This window comes from Typopeltis vanoorti, chromosome 9, assembly GCF_054136105.1.
Source record: "Typopeltis vanoorti isolate ZY-2024b chromosome 9, IOZ_Tvanoo_1.0, whole genome shotgun sequence".
Classification (NCBI taxonomy): Eukaryota; Metazoa; Arthropoda; class Arachnida; order Uropygi; family Thelyphonidae; genus Typopeltis; species Typopeltis vanoorti.
This window is the reverse complement of record NC_143557.1, coordinates 116,670,832-116,690,716: the sequence shown is the minus strand read 5'-3', so window position 1 is coordinate 116,690,716 and position 19,885 is coordinate 116,670,832. Positions and strand designations below refer to the sequence as shown.

The 19,885-nt window shown below is 36.0% G+C and overlaps 1 protein-coding gene across 1 annotated transcript in view; it reads left to right on the top strand.

Annotated features, from left to right (window-relative positions):
- LOC150103454 (puratrophin-1-like) overlaps positions 1-19,885 on the top strand; it is a 221,867-nt gene that overhangs the window by 104,443 nt on the left and 97,539 nt on the right. The window contains exons 10-11 of the mRNA XM_090398483.1: positions 617-808; positions 13,415-13,618. Coding sequence (XP_090254609.1) covers positions 617-808; positions 13,415-13,618 — 396 coding nt within the window. The remainder of the gene's footprint in view (positions 1-616; positions 809-13,414; positions 13,619-19,885) is intronic.

Genomic DNA, 19,885 nt, shown 5'->3' with positions numbered 1-19,885 from the left:
TTATATCTGTTCATATTAATTCAGAATCTAAGTCATCACATATTATTATCACTTCCAGAAATCTGATTTCTCAATGCAATTGTCTTTCTCAGCAGGAACATGAAATTTTATCCTCTGTCATTAAAATTTCTCACGTAATATCACTCCTGGACATTAAGACAACCTTTCTTAATTCCCAGAAGTGATATTATGTGAGAAATTTTAATTACAAAGGATAAAAGTCATGTTCCATCTAAGTAAGACATTTGCATTGAGTAATCAGATTTCTGGAAGTGATAGATATATGATAGTTTATAGAGTTTATGACTCTTATATGGATTACTTCAGTGTTGTACCACTTAAAAATATGATCTCAAAAGTTACACTGTATTTTCATATTCTAAATTTCATTATGTACTGCAGTACTGAGGCAACTAATGACAAAGTTGTATATATTCCATAAGTCATCATGTCACCATCACTTCTGAAAAATTTTGAGTGGCTGAAATACAGTATAAATATTTATCCTTTATGCATTCATAGTTATACTACATGCTAAAGCCTTTTAAGGTTCATTCTCTGAAGTAGGCAAGAAATATAACTTAACTTTTTTTTTTTTTTCTTTCCATTCCTTTAGAGACAAATTGAACATGGAAATGATCTCCTAGAGGAAGCAGTTGCTATTGATGCTCCAGGAAAGGGAGGCCAACCTGGTATACAAGGCATGGTGACAACACTTAAACACCATTTAGATACATTCACAGAGAAATTGGAGGATACACGAGAGAAGATAGAAGACACTGCAAAGTGTTATCATCTGCTAGATAAGGTAAAGAATATCACATTTAAGCTGAGTGATTAGACTTCATCCAGTTTTTTATTTTTTTATATTGAAAAAGATTGATAGCTTTTAGTGTTTTCTTCTCTCTCTCTCTCTCTCATCCCTGCCCAACAATTTTCTTACACTGCTTCGGATTCGGTTTTTTAATGAACTGTTTAGATGTTCACAATACCAACAAATGAACTAATTTTCATAATTTCTAGTAGTTTGTGCTTTAAACTTTTAGTTCTCTTTACCTCTGAAGATGTTAGTCTGACGACTAATGAAACTTGTCGGGTGTTGTTTTTAGTACTTGTTTAGTTTTAAAAACAATTTTATTTAATAAACATGTGGTCACAAAACCGGAATAATTATATTGAATTTTCTTACACATTCCTTGTAGATGAGATGCATTTTCTGTAGCTTTAAACAGTTGAAGGGGACTACTTGAAGTGGAAGCAGATAATACTGATAAAACAAAAAAGAAAAAAAAAAAACATGAGTAATTATAAAATTTGGAATTTTTTTGTTTAGGAACTATTACTCCATACAGTGCACATACCTTATTTACAAGTGATGTTCAATGAACAAACTTATTTACAATATATCAGTACATATAGTTTTATTTCTATTCATAAAACTAATATCTAAGAATAAATGTTAGAAGCAAAACAAAATATTTCCTATATATTATGTGATGTATGTGTATTGTATTTCTTATTCCATTTTAGGACTACCTTGCCTTTTTTTAGACAGAATTTTTGGAAAGCTTTTAACTTTATTTTTTAAAAGAGAAATTTTTAAATATTGAAGTTGTTTTCTTTGTAGTTTCTTGATAAAGGTTAAAGTGCCATGTGTAAGTGTGTAGCCAGGTACTTGCTTATCTCAATGAATGTTTACCACTGTGAAATATCTTTTTATTTTTACTGTGTTCTTATTATAAGTCTTATTTATTGAGTACTGTGAAAAGCTTGAGTTATAGTGGTTTCTCAGGAATGGTTTATCATTAATCATATTTACACAAAGATAATAAAAAAATATGAAGCATGTCCTTATCACATACTTGAAGGTGCTATATTTTCTGATTTGTCCTTATAGGAACTATTTGGATTCTCTTTCATTTTTGTTATGTAAGAAATTTTTGTTTCCCAGTAGGCAACTTTGGGTTATCTAAGCAGTTCAGTTGCAAATTTTATTTTTATTATATTTATATTATATGTATAGTATTTTTATTTCAAGATATAAAAACAAGTAAAGAAAAAGAAACACATATTGGAAACAGAATTATGATACATGCAGAATATTATCATCAGGCCTATGGAGTTACAGGACATTAGGCTTCAACAGAGTCACTACTCCTTAAACTGAGAACTTAACTCAGTTACTAATGTCTATATCCTTTGTTTGGAAAACCTGGATTCAAATCATGTCTAGGTTGTGAAGAACCTTTACAAGAGCTTTTCAACTCAAGGTGAGTTAATCAGTGTCATATGAAGGTGAAAGATTTTTCCTCCCAGAAACTTGTGTTTTTCATCCCACAAAGCAGACAATTTAAAACACACACAGTTAACAGACATAATATACAGGCATCATAGCTATAGTCATCAGTTGGTTACCGTAAATGATGCTTGCCAAGAAATTATATTCTTGTTTAATCCTTTACCCAAGTGTAACCAAGCAAAGTCATCCATGAAGAATCTTCATGACTAGGCTACTTGTATATAGAAGCTGATGAAAAAGTTTTAAATTATACTTTTCACTTTCAAAACTTCTAGAATAGGTTATACATTTTTAATATTTAGGCACAATCTCTAAGATAAAAATTTAAATTTGGAGTTAGATATGGAATAAATAAGGCTGATATGGCAAAAAGCCAGTTGAATAAATTTATAAAGAACAAAATAGAAATCAGTTTAAAAAAAGACTAAACAATACATATAGCAGTATTCAAACCAGTTTTAAGATAACATCGAGACAGTTGATCAGAACTATCATCTACAGATATGAGAGTTTTAAGAAAAATTAGTGGAATAAACAGATGGACATCACTGGAAAAACCATATTAAAATGTTAAGATTTTAAAAAAAGATCTTGACAATAGCTCATTTGGCAAAGATCATTGCTTGTTTACCATAATGACTATGGGTTTTGTATCTTGTGTAAAACATAGATGTTTGTAAAAGTCTTCACTGGATGAGTTTGTATATCTCCTTGAATTTATAAAGATTTGTCTCTGAAAAAAGAGGAAAGGGAGAAGAAGAAGCCAAGCTAAGTAAGGTAGTATCACGTAAACAGAATGGGAAATGAAAATATTCACAAAGCAAGTGTTTGTAACACACTTTTCAGTAAAAAAATTCCAAAAGAAGAACACAAGACATAGGCAGGTTGAAATTAGAAGTGCTCATAGAAGATCAAAATATAAGAGTTGGTCAAATCTGAGACCTGTCAAATAACAGACCAGTTTAGAAAAAAGTTAACCAGAAACTAATAAATAAAATCATAATTCTATTAGACTGTCATGCACAGATCTCTTCATTTTGTCGATTTGGAAAAGGCATATGACAAGGTGCCAAGAGAGAAGCTATTCAATACGCTACAGTTATATGGTATCAATGGGGCATTATATCAAGCAATACTTAGTCTTTATTTGAGTTGTAAGTCAGCAGTTAGAATTGAAGGAAGTACAGGAAGATGCTTTAATGTTAAATCTGGTGTGAGACAAGGATGTACATTATCCCCTCTGTTATTCATTATCTATATGGATCACATATAGAAGTGGTATAAATTTCAGCTCTTTGCTTTATGCGAATTATGTTATACTTCTAAATAAATCCGCTACAAGTCTGCAAGATTCTCTGACTAAATTGAATAGCTGTTGTAATAGATATGATATGAAGGTCAGCAATAAAAAGTCAAAGACAATGAAAATAGGCAGAATCATTGAAAATGTCAACTGTGTTGTGAATGGAGAACCTGTGGAACAAGTGAAACATTTCAGCTACTTAGGCACGATTTTTAGTGAAGATGGTAAATTAAATATAGAAATAGACAACAGAATCAGCAAAGCTGGTATGGTGGGAAGTCAATTGAATAAATTCATATGGAATAAGAGAGAAATTAGTCAGAACACTAAATTAGCTGTATACAAGACAGTGTTCAAACCAGTTTTAACTCATGGATCTGAGAGCTGGGTCAGAAGTAAAACACTTGACCAAAGACTAGAGACCGTGGATATGAGAGTCCTGAGAAAGATTATAGGTGTGAACAGATGGCATCAATGGCAATATCATATTAAAAATGAGGATATTAGGAAAGAACTTGACATTGTCAACATCCAGGAATGCATTAGCAGAGCTAATCTCAGGTGGTATGGCTTAAACAGAATGGGCGAGGAATGATTAGCAAAACAAGTGTTCTCTGCCAGGTTGGCAGGAAAACAACCCAGAGGAAGACCAAGATATAGGTAGATTGATACGGTACAAAGTGCCTTAGGCGATAGAAATATAAGATCTGATAATGATAATATTGGAGTCTTGACAAGTGACAGACTGATTTGGAGGAAAATTGTAGATAGGAAGTTAGTAATGATGTAAATTTTTCATGTAGTACTATCATATCCTATACACCCCTTGAGGGTACATGTCAGGAATTTGATGATGATGATGGTTATTATCACAGTCCAACTTCTATGGAATTATACATTTTACACCAGTTGAATTCAAAGTATTTTGTTCTTGCATTCTAAAGTATAAAACTTTGCACTTAATATCATTCAACTGGTGTTAGATATCAGAATCGCTCTTCTCTTAATACCTCTGGCTGCATCAGCTATGAGAGAGGAGGAGAAAAAAAACCTCAACCTGATCTTTCTCATCTGGAATATGGCTTTTTTGTGCACAGCCTCCTGGTACCAGTCAAATACCCAATTTCTTATCTGACCTAATAATCTTTTTTTTTTTAATTACATACCAACCTATCATGCAGTCATTGCTGCATGATAGGTTGGTATTTATTTATTTGTGCATTTATTTATTTATGCATATTTCTTTTTAGTATATTCATCACTCCAGTAATACTAGATAATAATAATGTAGCCCATTGGAAAAGCACTTTGGAAAAAGACCAATGTATAGTTGAACATTAAACTCCTGATCTCCACTTGTCAATAACTTCTCATTACAGTAATCTGTTATCTTGTCCTTGTGGCTCTTCTAGTACTATCACTTAAATTTTACCTCATATTTTATCATCACCATCCAGTTTCCATGGAGTTACAAGGGAGATAATTAAGTACATAATTAATTTTGTCTTTTTATATATCCTAAAAGAAAAAGAACAAATTATTACAATTTGATGAAACATAGGGGTTAAAGTTTTAAAATATGTTCTTTCTTGTGGTTATATTAGTTGCTTCAATGTCATTTTTGTTCTAGGTGTTTATCAGAACTTTCCAGATCCTCCCCCCCCCTTCCTCCTGTGTAGATATGGTGTATACTTTAAATAAGTATTTATTTATTTATTTATTCATATATAACAGCAGGGTCACAGTGTCAACCTATAGGATCTTCAGAACCTACTCCTCTCCTTGTATGCTTATAAAAACAGTAATGTTTTAAAACTTTAAAACAAATAAAGATATAGCTTGATGTTACATGTACTTTAGATCCTCATTTTAAAAAACAAAGATATAGCTTGATGCTATGTGTACCTTAGATCCTCATATTTTTAGAAGATAGATGATTTCCATCATCTGGTGTGAGACCATCATACCTGCTTATTGGAGATCAGGATTCTTGGATTATCTCATCTATAGCTCACAATGCTGCTTTTTTCATAGTTCTTTACTCTCCTATCTGTACTCCAAATTTGAACAAAATGACTTATCACCAAGAAATGCTAACTAACTAATTTCACAATGTCTTTTGCAATGGTCATCTAACCATTGTTTCTAGCAACAAAACTTCTTTAATAATTTTTTCTTCTTCTGCTAGTCATAACAAATGCAAAAATTAACAAAGAGAGATGTTTATGAAACAAATCACAGGAAATTAAATTATACAAATATAAGGTATATTTTTCATAATGGCATTTTTCTTGTACTCCTTATACAGGTATTTCATACAATGAAATGAGAATTCCAGATTTCAATTGATTTCAAAATTGTTATCATTATTTTGTGATTCTACCTCCCCCCTTATTTTTTCATCATCATCAATGATCATCATCAAATTCCTGACATGTACCCTCAAGGGGTGTACAGGATATGATAGTACTATATGAAAAATTTACATCATTACTAACTTCCTATCTACAATTTTCCTCCAAATCAGTCTGTCACTTGTCAAGACTCCAATATTATCATTATCAGATCTTATATTTCTATTGTCTAAGGCACATTGTACCGTATCAATCCACCTATATCTTGGTCTTCCTCTGGATCGTTTTCCTGCCAACCTGGCAGAGAACACTTGTTTTGCTAATCTTTCCTCGCCCATTCTGTTTAAGTGACCATACCACCTGAGATTAGCTCTGCTAATGCATTCCTGGATGCCGACAATGTCAAGTTTTTCCTAATATCCTTGTTTTAATATGATATTGCAATTTGATGCCATCTGTTCACGCCTCTAATCCTTCTCAGGACTCTCATATCTGCAGTCTTTGGTCAAGTGTTTCACTTCTGACCAGCTCTCAGATCCATGAGTTAAAACTGGTTTGAACACTGTCTTGTATACAGCTAATTTAGTGTTCTGACTAATTTCTCTCTTATTCCATATGAATTTATTCAGTTGACTTCCTACCATACCGGCTTTGTTGATTCTGTTGTCTATTTCCATATTTAATTTATCATCCTTGCTAAAAATTGTGCCTAAGTAGCTGAAATGTTTTACTTGTTCCACAGGTTCTCCATTCATGATGCAGTTGATATTTTCAACAATTCTACGTATTTTCATTGTCTTTGTCTTTTTAATGCTCACCTTCATACCATATCTACTACAACAGTTATTCAATTTAGTCAGGGACTCTTGCAAACTTGAAGCGGATTTATTTAGAAGTATAACATCGTCTGCATAAAGCAAAGAGCTGACATTAACATCTCCAATTCTGATATCATGTTTAATACCACTTTCCTTCATAATGTGATCCATATAGATAATGAATAACAGAGGGGATAATGTACATCCTTGTCTCACACCAGATTTAACATTAAACCATCTTCCTGTACTTCCTTCAATTCTAACTGCTGACTTACAACTCAAATAAAGACTAAGTATTGCTTGATATAATAATGCCCCCATTGACACCATATAACTGTAGCGTTTTGAATAGCTTTTCTCTTGGCACCTTGTCATATGCCTTTTGCAGGTCTCTACAAAACTTAAATACAGATCTTTGTTATATTCCCATGCTTTCTCAACTATTTGTCGTAAAGTGAAGATCTGATCCTGACAGCCTCTATTTGAATCCAGCTTGTTCTTCACCAAGCTTTTCTTCCACAATTCTTCTCAACCGTTTCTCAAGTATGCTTGCATAGATCTTGCCAGGAACACTTGTATATGGGTACTATTAGAGCTCTACTCCAATTATCGGGAATTCGTTCCTCTGTTCAGGCTTTCTGAACAATGCAGTGCAGCCACTCTAAGACATTTATACCACCATATTTCAGCAGTTCTGATCGAATATCATCTACTCCTGCTGTCTTTCCACATTTCAAACCTTTGATGGCTTTTTCTACTTCAAGTATGGATATGTATTCCTGACTGCATGCCTGGTCAGTGTTTTTTACCACTGTGCTGTCATCACTGCTTGTTTCATTTAGCAGTTTTTCAAAGTAATTACTCCATACTTCAAGGATATCTTTTTCTCCTGTTTTCATGTCACCTTTATCATCTCTAACTCCTTTTACAGCACTCTTTCCTCCATTCCTAAGCTTCTTCAACAACCTCCAGAATATTTTGCCAACTTCTTGATATTTATTTTCTATGTTCTTGCCAAAGTTCTCCCATGACTTTTGTTTAGCTAGTTTTACACAGTGTTTCGCTTTCTTACATTTGTGTCTGTATTCTCTAAGAGCACAAGCTGACTTATTTGCCAGGAACTTTTGATATGCTTTCTTCTTTTCCTTCACTGCCTCTTTAACTTCCTGTGTCCACCATGGAGTTCTGATTTTTCTATCCTTGCAGACAACCTCACCACATGCCTCTCCAGCTGTTCCTGTTCTCAAACTCTTTCATTTTTTCTTCAATAATCTTTGTGTATTTTAGTCTATAGTTCACATCTGAGAGCAGCTCAACTTTTATTCGCTTTTAAACTTTCTTACATGTAATTCTTTTCAGTATGAAATTCACTTTTATCATGCTCAAGACTAAATAGTGATCACTTCCAATTTCAAATCCTCTGTACACTATGGTGTCCTGCATCAGTGGGAAAACATCACTGTCAACAATGACATGGTCAATGAGACTTTTCTTATTCCTTGCCTCTTCTCTCCATGTGAATTTGTGCACATTGTTATGTTGGAACATGGTGTTAGTAATAACCAGTCCATGTCCTGAGCAGAAATCCAACAGATATTTGCCATTATTATTAGCTTTGCTCTTTTCTCCAAATTTTCCCAAAATATTTTTGTATGTCTCACAATCATTTCCTATTCTACTATTTAGATCCCCAACAAGGACCAACTTTTCCTTTTTCATTGTGTCAGTTGCTTTTTCTAAAGCCTCAAAAAATTCCTCCACTTCTACCTTAGTAGAACCTTCTGTGGGACCATAGGCACAAATAAGCCTCATTGTCCAGTTCCTCATTCTCATATTTGCCCACATTACTCTACTTGAGACTGACTGCCATTCAAGAAGATTAGCCTCGTATTTTGTGTTTAATACTATGGCTACTCCTTGTTTTCCTTGATTGTCATTGCCTGAATATAACATTTTGTATTTATTGTTCAGAAAGATCCCACCAGTTTTTGTCTTTTTTGTTTCAGTCACCCCTATTTTGTGGATCTGGTACTTATCTAATTCCTCAGCTAGCTCTATTTCTTTGCCATTCAGGCTTCTTATGTTGATAGTACCGATCTTTAACTCTGATGATGTTGAGTTGGGGTGTGTTCTTTCAGCTTTTTTCCAGTAGCTGACTTTTCGCTGTTCGCCCTGGTTCCCTGGCGAAAACAACGCGGGGCCTTGTTTAACTTGTTCAATACTGTTTAACTGGCCAACGCTCCAGCGTAATGAAATTTTGTCATGTTGTACCATCATTTTCTATATTGGTTTAAGCCAATAAGAATACAATTAGGTCGGCTAAACTCCAAATTGCCAGCCCATCCTTGTTCGTTCAGTATCCAGGTAGATACCCAACAGGGTGCACCACGAGAAGGTGAGGATTGGACATTAGGTCAGAAGCTCTAGTCGGCTCTCTGCATTTCTTTAAAGGCTATGTGGAGGTCTCCTCTCAGTTATACAGCTTTGACCCTTATGCACCCCCTTGATAGTTAAAGATCTGAATAAATGGATGCAGACATGTTGGTATTAGTATTTGGCATTGAAATAGATTATTATTATTATTATTTGGTAACCTCCATTGAATCAACAGACTCATTGTGGGCAGCACACTCAACCAGCAACATGTCTATCATAATGAGCTTTGAAGTTATTTACACTACGTGCACTCACAACACACTCAGGTAATGCATTCCACTCACTAACAACTCTCCATGTAAAAAATCTACTCCTCACTCCTTTCTTTGTCACATCTCTATACAACTTCCAGGGATGGCCTCTGATTCTTCCCATCGTAACATCTACATACATGCATCTTCAAGGTCCACCTTTCCTAATTGGGTTGTGGGGGCAACAGCTGCAACAGGAACTTCCAATGGTCACGATTCGCTGCCACCAAGCTCAGGTGTTCTGGTGGGATTCCCAAATGTGTCCACCCAAGGTTTTGGATATAATCTATCTAGCGAGTCCTTGGCCTTCCACGTGGCCTCCTACCTTCTGGCTTGGTAAAGAGGGCCTGCTGAGGGAGCCTCTCTTGTGACATTCTGACCAGGTGCCCGTACCAACGTAACTGTGATCTCTCAACATGGAGAAGCAGCAGTTGAGTATTGAGGGTTTCCCAAATTGCAGAGCTTCTGACCCTGTCGAGTCTTGTCAATCCCACAACCCCTCGAAGGAACCTCATTTCAGCCACTTGGATTTGTGTCTGCATTCTTTCGGTCATTACCCAACCCTCATGACCATAGGTGAGGATGGGGACATAGACTGTATTGAAGACAGCCAGCTTTGCCTTCTGGCTTAACTCCTGCTTCAATACTACCGAACAGCCAAGCTCCTGTAATATTGAGCTTGCTAAGCCAATTCGAGTATCTAGCTCTATGTCCCATTTTCCATCATTCGTGTATATGGACCCAAGGTATTTAAACTTCTCCACCTGCCTCATTGGGACTCCACTTACATGTAGAGTGCACTGGGATGGTGGTCTTGAGTCCACAAATGTTTCAGTTTTGGCCACACTGATCTTCATTCTGGCGTCTGCACAAACAGCTACAAACCTATCCAGGGTCCACTGGAGGTCATCTGTGGAAGAGCTAAGCAGAACTAGGTCATCTGCAAAAAGCAGATGTCCAATGCTACATCTTCCAATTCTGACACATTCACTGCCTCGGCTGTGCCTATCAATCCAGTCCATAAATATTATGAAAAGGAGGGGCGACAAAACACACCCTTGGCGGAGGCCAACGAAGACTGTGAAAGGTTCAGACTTTGTGCTGTTTACCCTGACACAAAACTCTGGGCATTCATACAGGGACTTGATGGCAGCTAATAGTTGGCCATCCACTCCATACTCCTGTACTACTTGCCAAAGCTTATCACGAGGAACCCGATCATATGCCTTCTCCAAGTCCACAAAGCCTGTGTAGACATTCTTGGCATATTCCCAAGATTTCTCAAAGACTTGCCTTGAAGTGAAGATTTGGTCAGTTGTGCTTCTACCAGGATGAAAGCCACATTGTTCCTCCTGGAACTTTGACTCATCTATGCTCCTGCACCGTCTTTCGAAGCACCTAGCATACACTTTACTAGGCAGGCTGAGCAGAGAGATGCCACGATAGTTACTGCAATCCTTCTGGTCTCCATTCTTGAAGACTGGTATTATTATGCCTGTCTGCCATTGCTTTGGTGCTTGCCCAGATATCCAAGCATCCTGACACACTCGAGTCAGCCAGAGAACACCATCTCGATTTAAGGCTTTTAGCATTTCGGGCCGAATTTCATCATTGCCAGCAGCCTTTCCCGATTTTAATGATTTTATTGCCCCAATCTGCACCTCTTGGATGTCCACAACTGCTTGGCCACCCGGGTTAAGAAGGCTCTCAAAGTATTCACTCCATCTGTGGAGGATATCCTTCTTGGTTGTTAAAAGTGCACCATCAGAGGGTTTAATTGCCCTTGCTGTGCACGATTTCCTTACTCGAAGGTGGCGGATGGTCTGTCAGAATACTTTGTTTGCATTTGCATAGGATGAGTCTAATCTTTCTCCAAGGGATTCCCCAGCCTTCTGCTTTGCTGTCTTTACTGCCTCAGCAGCAAAGACATGCCGAGCCACTTTCTGCCACAGCATGAGAGTGCAGAGGCAGTGACAGCTGTTCTGAACAGCTTCCACTCCTCCTCAACATCTGCAGTATTCTTGGGAATCTCTTTGAACCTGGAGGAAATGTCATCTGCAAATTTCTTCCTCACAGCCTCATTTTCCAATGCCTCCCATTTTGCGAGGTATAGCTGCTTAGGCCTACCAGCATTGATGGTAGCATCTGGTTTCTGAAGCCACACAACAAGGTGGTGGTCAGTTGACAGTTCTGCTCCTCTTCTCACACGAACATCCAACACTGAGGAAAATAGGTCTGCTGAGACTATAAAGAAGTCAATCAGAGACCTTTGTTCTAGTGTATCCCTGTACCAGGTATACTTATGGACTTCTTGGTGCTGGAAGAAGGTATTCATTATGGACAAGCTGTTAGTACAGCAGAAGTCCAATAATTTCAACCCATTCATGTTAAGGTCAGGGGGTACCTTTCCTCCCAACCACACCCCTCCATGTCTGGTCATCTGTTCCAACATGTGCATTGAAGTCACCCATTAGCAGGACTGATTCCGTGTCTGCCACCCTGTCAAAAGTAGCATCCACTTCCACTAGGAAGGCAGAGTATTCTGACTCCAGATTAGGTGCATAGGCTTGCACCACAGCCAAATCATGGTTTTTCATCTGAAGCCTTAACATGCATACCCGTTCCCCTAAATGGGATCCACTCAGCAACACAGTCTGACAGTTGGGGACTTGTGAGTATCCCCACACCCACCTGAGCAGACATTGTCGGGCTCACACCAGAGTAGTAGAGCTTCCACCCCTTATCCAGGTCGACAGTTCCAGAGCCTCTCCTCTTGGTCGTAGAAAGCCCGACTAAGTCTTGCCGGTAGCGCTTGGCATCCTCAATCAGTTCCAACTCCTTCGCTGTCAGAGAGAAGATGTTCCAGTTGCCTAAAGCCATAGTCTGGTGCCGTTGTCGTTGCCATTTCCGTCCTTTTGCAGAACCGTTTCTTTGCGCTGCCCCTAAACACCTTCCCAAATGGGTAGCGAGCCCATTGATGGAGTTTCCTCTACCAGAGTGCTGAGGAGTGGTGTCTAAGGGAAACTGTAACATATTTTTTGAACGGGTCCCTCTGCCTAAAACCCAAACGCGTCCCTTGGTAACCCGCGCGACCGGCGATGCGGCATGAACATTTTTTGATGGCCTGATCATGTTACAGTGTTTGATAATGTCCTATTAGCACAAGAGGAAATGACACAGCGAAATAGGAAAGATTCCCCTCGAATACTCTAATAGCATTCAGGGGAAGGAGCAAGAAGAGAAGAAAGAAAGAAGCAAGGGAGGAAGAGGAGGTACCAGTCTACAGATAATATAACAGATGTATATTATGTGAAGTAAGGCATGGTCTAGCATCAGTTACCTTGGGTTTGCCATGCCCGTACTCACTAAAGTGAGCCCCTGAGGAACTTAACATCTACTTTTTTTTATAATTTTTTCTATATTAATCTTATAGAATCCCTTAACTAATCTGAAGATCTCTATCATATCTCCTCTTTTCCTCCTATCCACCAACCTTTGTAATCCACATTCTCTCAAAAACTCATCATAACCAACATTCCAGAGTCCTGATATCACTTTGGTTATTTGTCTTTGGACACTCTCTAGTGTTTCGATATCGCAATGAAAATTAGGTGACCAAATCTGAGCACAGTAGTTCATATGTGGTCTGAACAATGTCTTATATAGATGCAACACCACCTCCTTATCCCTACATGTCAATGTACTTTTTATTATAGGCTTGTGACTTACTGTTATGGATTTTACTATTATTAATATTATTACTAATATTATGGATATTACTAATATTAGATTGTGTTGATAATTTTTTAAAATAATTTTATTATTATTTTTTTTTGTGTTTTTTATTTTTTATTATCTGTATAATAAACTTAAGGATAATAACTCCTTTAAACTTAAGAACAAAACATTTTGCTTGAATGCAGAAAAGAAAGTGTCTCTTTTTATCATTTCAGTCATATGAATGGGCACTTGAGACCATGCAGTTTGTTTCACAGATGAAGATGGGTACTTCCACTAGTCTTGAAGGACTGCTAAAAATTATGAAAATTTTGCAAAATTATTTGGATGAGCATCCTACTGTTGGTGAGGAAGTATTTGAAGAAATGATTGATCTGGCAAAAAAACTTAAAAATGATTGTCTTCTCAAACAGTGCCAAGTACGTGATTACTAATTTACTAAATACATATTTTCTTTCCTGAATTATTTCAGAATAATAAATTTGACATCAAAATATTAATCATATATAAGGTTTTTATAACATAAAATTGACCTATATAATTGATAACTGGTAATTAGCTTACGGAATTAACAACACATATAAAGGATATTAATTAAAAGCAACTTTAATGAATAACTTCAATATTTCGGCAACGTCATGTTGCCATCTTCAGGAACATAAAAATATGGTATGTGCACGCAGGCACTAACAAAAGCAAACGAGGAAGAAGGCAAGAAACTGATATTGTTCCTAAAGTCCTAATGGTACCCTCTGGTAGGCTAATTTGGTTGTCTTGGCCGATGGGCTGAAGTTCTTATAATGTAAGTCTCCCAAATTTGGGGTAGTTTCATGCACCCAAATTTGTTGAGGTTTAGAACCTCAACAAATTGACAATTTTCTTCCAAATTAATCTCTTATCAGTTAAGATTCCAATATTATCACATCTTATTTCCGTCTTCTAAGACACTTCTCACCATGTCATTCTACTTACGTCTTCCTCTGAGTCTTTTTCCAGCCAACCTGGCAAAGAACATCTGTTTTTTATTATTATTATTACATGAACCTCCAAGGAGGCCAAAGACTCATCGAAGGAGGACACCCACTCTACAACTCTCTGCCTCCACCACTCAATCCACCAACCACAGCAAACCGTAACTACTATCATCATATATACACCAACGGCATCTACTGGCCACCACAATCACTAGTATTTTCATAATCATAAAGTGATCGTGAAAATATTGTCAAACGTTCATGCTCACAGCAGGATTCGAACCCATAGCCTATTGGCTGGAGAGCAGAGATTAGCACTGTTGACACATTTCTGAATGCTAACAATGGCAAGTTTTTTCTTAATATCCTCTTTATTAATTATACTGCTACTTATGCCATCTTTCACTCCCCTAATCTTTCTCAAAACTGTCATATTTGTGGTCTCCAGTCTTTGATCTAGTGTTTTATTTCTAATTCAGTTTTCAGATCCATAAGTTAAAATTGGTTTGAACACGGTCTTATACAGCTAGTTTAGCGTGTTGACAAATTTCTCTCTTTTTCCATAAACATTTATTCATTTGACTTCCTACCATACCAGCTTTGATAATTTTGTTGTCTATTTCCATATTTAATTTTCCATCTTCACTAAAAATTGTGCTTAAATAGCTGAAGTGTTTTACTTTTTCTTCTCTATTCAGGATGCAGTTGATGTTTTTAGTGTTTCTGTTAGTTTTTGACATTTTTTTAAATTTTTTTATTGCTGAATTTTGAACCAAATTTACTACAGTAGATTTTAATTTAGATAGGGAACCCCTAATTATTTATTTAAGGATATAACTTGATCTGCATTTCATTGGTTCGGTAGGCTCCCATTTCAGATAATTTTTTTGGAATAATTAATTGTAAATAAATGTGTTCATGAGTAACAGTTGAGGTAAAGGTTGTGTGCTTGCAATGTTTCTGTTGTGTGGGCTTGTTTGTTTACAAAATCATTAAACTTAGAGTGGAAGATAGTAAGTGATGAAGGAAAGATGGTGGCAGGTTTGCCTTTACAGGAGTTTAATTTTGATTGCAATCGTTTCGTGAAATGTGAGGTGTACTATATGTATTCATTCGATTATGTAGATAAATTTTGGATATTTAAAGTGGATGAAAGGAGGGTGTGTGCAAAGTGTAATCTGAATGAGGACTTGATGAGCAGTAACATATTGGTAACTGAAAGTGTTAGTAGCAAGAATGCCACAAAAGGATGAGTGCTCATCTGATAGCAAAGAGGGACAGTGTAAAAGAGCAGCAAAAAATTGGTGAAAAAGGTTTTGAAAAAGCGAACGAGTGATCTGATGAACTTAACAATCGATGGTAAGAATGATGAAGACGATACAAATGTAGCTGAAATTGAAAAAGAGAGTGCAATTAACAGTAAAGTGGTCAGTGGCGTTAACGGCAAACAAGCTTGCGTGGCTGGCAATAAGAATGAGAACAAAAAATGGTGCAAGATTTGAAAGCTGAGTTGGTTAAAATGAGGCAAGAGATGAAATGGATGTGGAGTGAAATGACGAGAATGCAAGATATGTATGGAAGAGTGAAGATGATGAAAACAAATTATGTCGGTATAAACGAAAGACCCGTGAGTAGCGTCGTATGGGGATTCGATTATTAGAGGTGTGATAAATAAGAAGATGCACAAGATTTGTTTTCTTGTAGGTAAAATGAATAGAGTTATTGAGGTGCTGGATATGAGAAGTAAACATTCCTCTTGAATGTTTGCTACCACCATATTATCTCTGCATCTTTCATTTGGCAATCTTTCAAGGTAATTGCTCCAGACATCTAGAACAGGGGTTGGCAACTGGTGGCCTATGGGCCACGTGCGGCTCAAACATGTATTTTTGGCGGCCCATAAAAGATTGACCATACTTACATGGCATGTGGTCTGTATGTTGAATTATTTAAATAATACATTTTATAATCTGAATAATAAATTTTAAAAAAATTTATATCTATACTTGGTGATATCACCATGCAACTTGGTGCCAGTCAACCGTGTGAGTTATCATGATTTGAATAGCAAAGGCAACTTCACCCGACTACAACCGAGATTTTGGCGAACTTTTGCTGTCTCGTTCCCTGGTCCGTCTTTTAACCCCTTAACGTACCAATTAAAAATCAGATCATTTTTCTGCCAATTTTTGGGGCGAGGGTGATTTGCTGGATCAACTGCAAATGAAATAGCCGATACATGCCGTTGCCAACTTTTCTCGGCTGAAAGGAAATAGGCACAAGATTGTCTAGCATCTATATTCAGTTGTATTTATATGTGAAACCAAAATTCAAAATCAATTTTGGTGCAATAAACAAAAGACGTGTCACAGACTTCTTTGTATGTTAAGGGGTTAATATAATTCAAAATTCAATAACATCAACTATTATTTTCAGAGGATATATATTTGTTAAAAATAATTTCAAAAATGGGGTCAAGAAAACATTAAATTGCAGATGAAGGAAGAAGGTTTAATGATGAATGATAATAAAGATTGATATAATAAAAATTGATAAGTTAAGTTTTTTTTTTTTTCATTCACTATTTTCTCTTAATTAAATGCTTGCGGGATTCGCAGGCATTTGCGGCCCGATTATTAAAAATAAAAGTTGAATGTGACCCGTGAGTCTCAAAAGGCTGCCGACCACTGATATAGAATATCTCTCTGTTGAGTTTTCATGTTACCTTTATTATCTCTGATTCTTTTTACGGTACTCTTTCCTCACTTTCTGAGCTTTCTCAGAAAGCCTCCAGAATATTTTATTACCTTCTTCGTATTTATATTCTATGTTCTTACCAGTCTTCCCACGACTTATGTTGAACTAGTTCTATACACTGCTTCACTTTCTACGTGTTTGTTTGTATTCTCTCAGAGCACAAGCTGACTCAGTTATGAGGATCTTTCAGTATGCTTTCCTCTTTTCTTTTAATTATCTCTTTCTTCTCCACCGTATAGTTCTGATTTTCTCCTTGGGGTCTACCTGTGAATCTCAAGGTTTGGTTCTTGTTTTCAAACTATTTCATTTTTTCCTGAATGATATTTGGATATTTGAGTCTACAGTTCACCCCTGAAAGCTGCTACACTTTGATTCATTTTAAAACTTTCTTACATGTTCTTCTTTTCAGTATGATATTCAATTTTATCATGCTCAAAACTAAATGGTGATCACTTCTGATTTCAAATCTCTGCATACTCTTGTGTCCTGCACTGATTGTAGATATTGCTACCATTAATAACATAGTCAGTGAGACTCTTATTTCTTGCCTTTTCTCTCCATGTGAATTTATGTATATCTTTATGTTGGAACATGGCATTAGTAATAACTAGTCCATATCCTGATCAGAAATTTAACAGGTAGCATTGTTGAACCACAGATGCGAGAACCCTGGCTGGCTGATTGCCAAGAAGAGTCAGTTCATGTTGAAGGGGAGAAAGGAATAAGGCAATGTACGAATGCATCACCAACATGTGCTTTATATGTAATATTTTCCAACTGTTATACAAGCAAAATAGTTACCACTTTAAAAACTAGAATTTTCATAAACGAAAAGCTAATTTCCTGACATGTAATAATAAACACTCATCCCACGAAATGCGTTGATTACCCTATTATCAGAATGGATTAGCCTTCTGTCATGTGCAGAAGTGTCAAGGGGGTCTCGCATCTGTGGTCAAACAGTACTTACTGTTATCATTGGCTTTACTCTTTCTCCAATTCTAAAACATTTATATATATCTGATAATTATTATTTCCAACTTTGTTTAGCTCTTCAACAAAGACTAACTTTTTTTTTTCTTGTCAACTGCATTCTCTAGTGCCTCAAAAAATTCTTCAACTTCTTCCTTAGTAGAATCTTCTGTGGGACCATAGGCATAAATAAGTCTTATTTTCCAGGTCCCCATATAGTATTCAACATATTTGTCATATCTTGAATACCATAGCTGCTGCTTCTTCTTTTGCCTGAATATGACATCTTGTATTTGTTGCTTATATAAAGATCTCGCCTGTTTTTGTCTTTGTTTCGGTAAAATCTATTATGTCGATCTGGTACTTATCCAGTTCTGCTAGTTTCATTTCTTTTCTATTGATGCTTATTATATTGATGGTGCCAATCTTGAATGCTACTGATGTTGAGTTGGGATTTGTTCCTGTTATTTATTTATTTTTTTTTTTTTGCTGTTTGCCCTAGTTCTCCGATAAAAACAACAGGGGGCCTTGTTTAACCAGACAAAGCTCCAGCTAGCATGAAATTCTATCTTGTTGTACCATCATGTTGTTTTGGTTCAAGTCAATAAGAATACAATTTGGCTAGCTAAACCCCAGATTTCAGGCCCATCCTTGTTTGTTTAGTATCCAGGTAGATATCTACTAACAGGATGGGCTACGTGACGGCCTCTTCCCTGTTATCCAGTTTTGACCCTTAAACACCCCATTATGTATCCTGTGACAAATGCCACAAAAAAATTAAATTTTTTTTTCCTTTTAGCTTTTTCATAGGATACATAATTAATTTTGCTCTTTTACAGTTTTTTATTACAAAGTTAATTAATTTTGAACATAAAACTGTTGGAAAGGAGCAAAAAATAGAATTAGAATTTTCATGGTGAATATATGGTTATGATTTATAGCATTTTTTTTGTTTGTAGTGTTGGCTTTTTTTTTAACGGTTTTCTATGTTGTTATATGTTTATCAATATATACATATTTTAAATTTGTCCCCATATACTCATACAGTGACTCTTACTATAGCAAACACCATTATATAAACTGCTGAAAAGCTCTGATCATAGCTATAATGCTATACTAAAAGAAATGCACTATAGCAATAATAAACTATTCTGTGCTCCCTAGAAATTTGCTACAGCGAGAGTTGACTGTACCAACATTGATTTCATATTGCTCTCAAAAGAATTGCCAATTTCTGAGTTTTAAAAATCTTTAAAAGTCAGATTGAGATACTCTGTACCTAGTCTTTCCTCCCCTATATTAAAAAAAACCCTCTGTCTTTTATATTCCTGAAGGAAATAGGCACAACGTTTTTTGTAGTCCTAACCCTACAGGGTCCTTACTCAGTCTCATTCCATCCTTCGATCATAACTGAGTTAAATTAACAATAAATCAAGGCTTTTTTTGGGGGGGGGGAGTATGCCACCATTTTGTTACCCTAAAGACCAACAGGTATATGTTATCTGAAATTAGTTCTATGGTCATTTTTTTTTTAGTTGCAGTTAACCCTGAAACTTAAATTTCAGGAGGATAAAAAAACATTACTACTAGCCAAAGATTGACTAATTTGGAAATGACAGAAGGACTTAAGAAAAAATTTTATTAGTCAGCAACTAGAATCAGTCCTATGACTTTGGGTAGTCTACTACTGCAAATACTATTCCCACCAGTTTTTAAATAACAAAATGATAGAGAATTCTCTTGTTAACTGTGCATCCAATGTGTGCTACATACTGAATTATAAATTTACACATCTAAGATGTTAGGAAATGTCTCCATTATACTACAATGCTTCAAGAAGGACCTGTATTGTCATCCACTGTAGGATTAACAGCAATATTCTAGGTCTGTTTTGAAGCAAAGGAATTATTTAATGTTCATTTGAGTTTTGATACAGTTAGCAAACATTTATTTATATTCGTATTGATAGGTTTATGTGTTCTT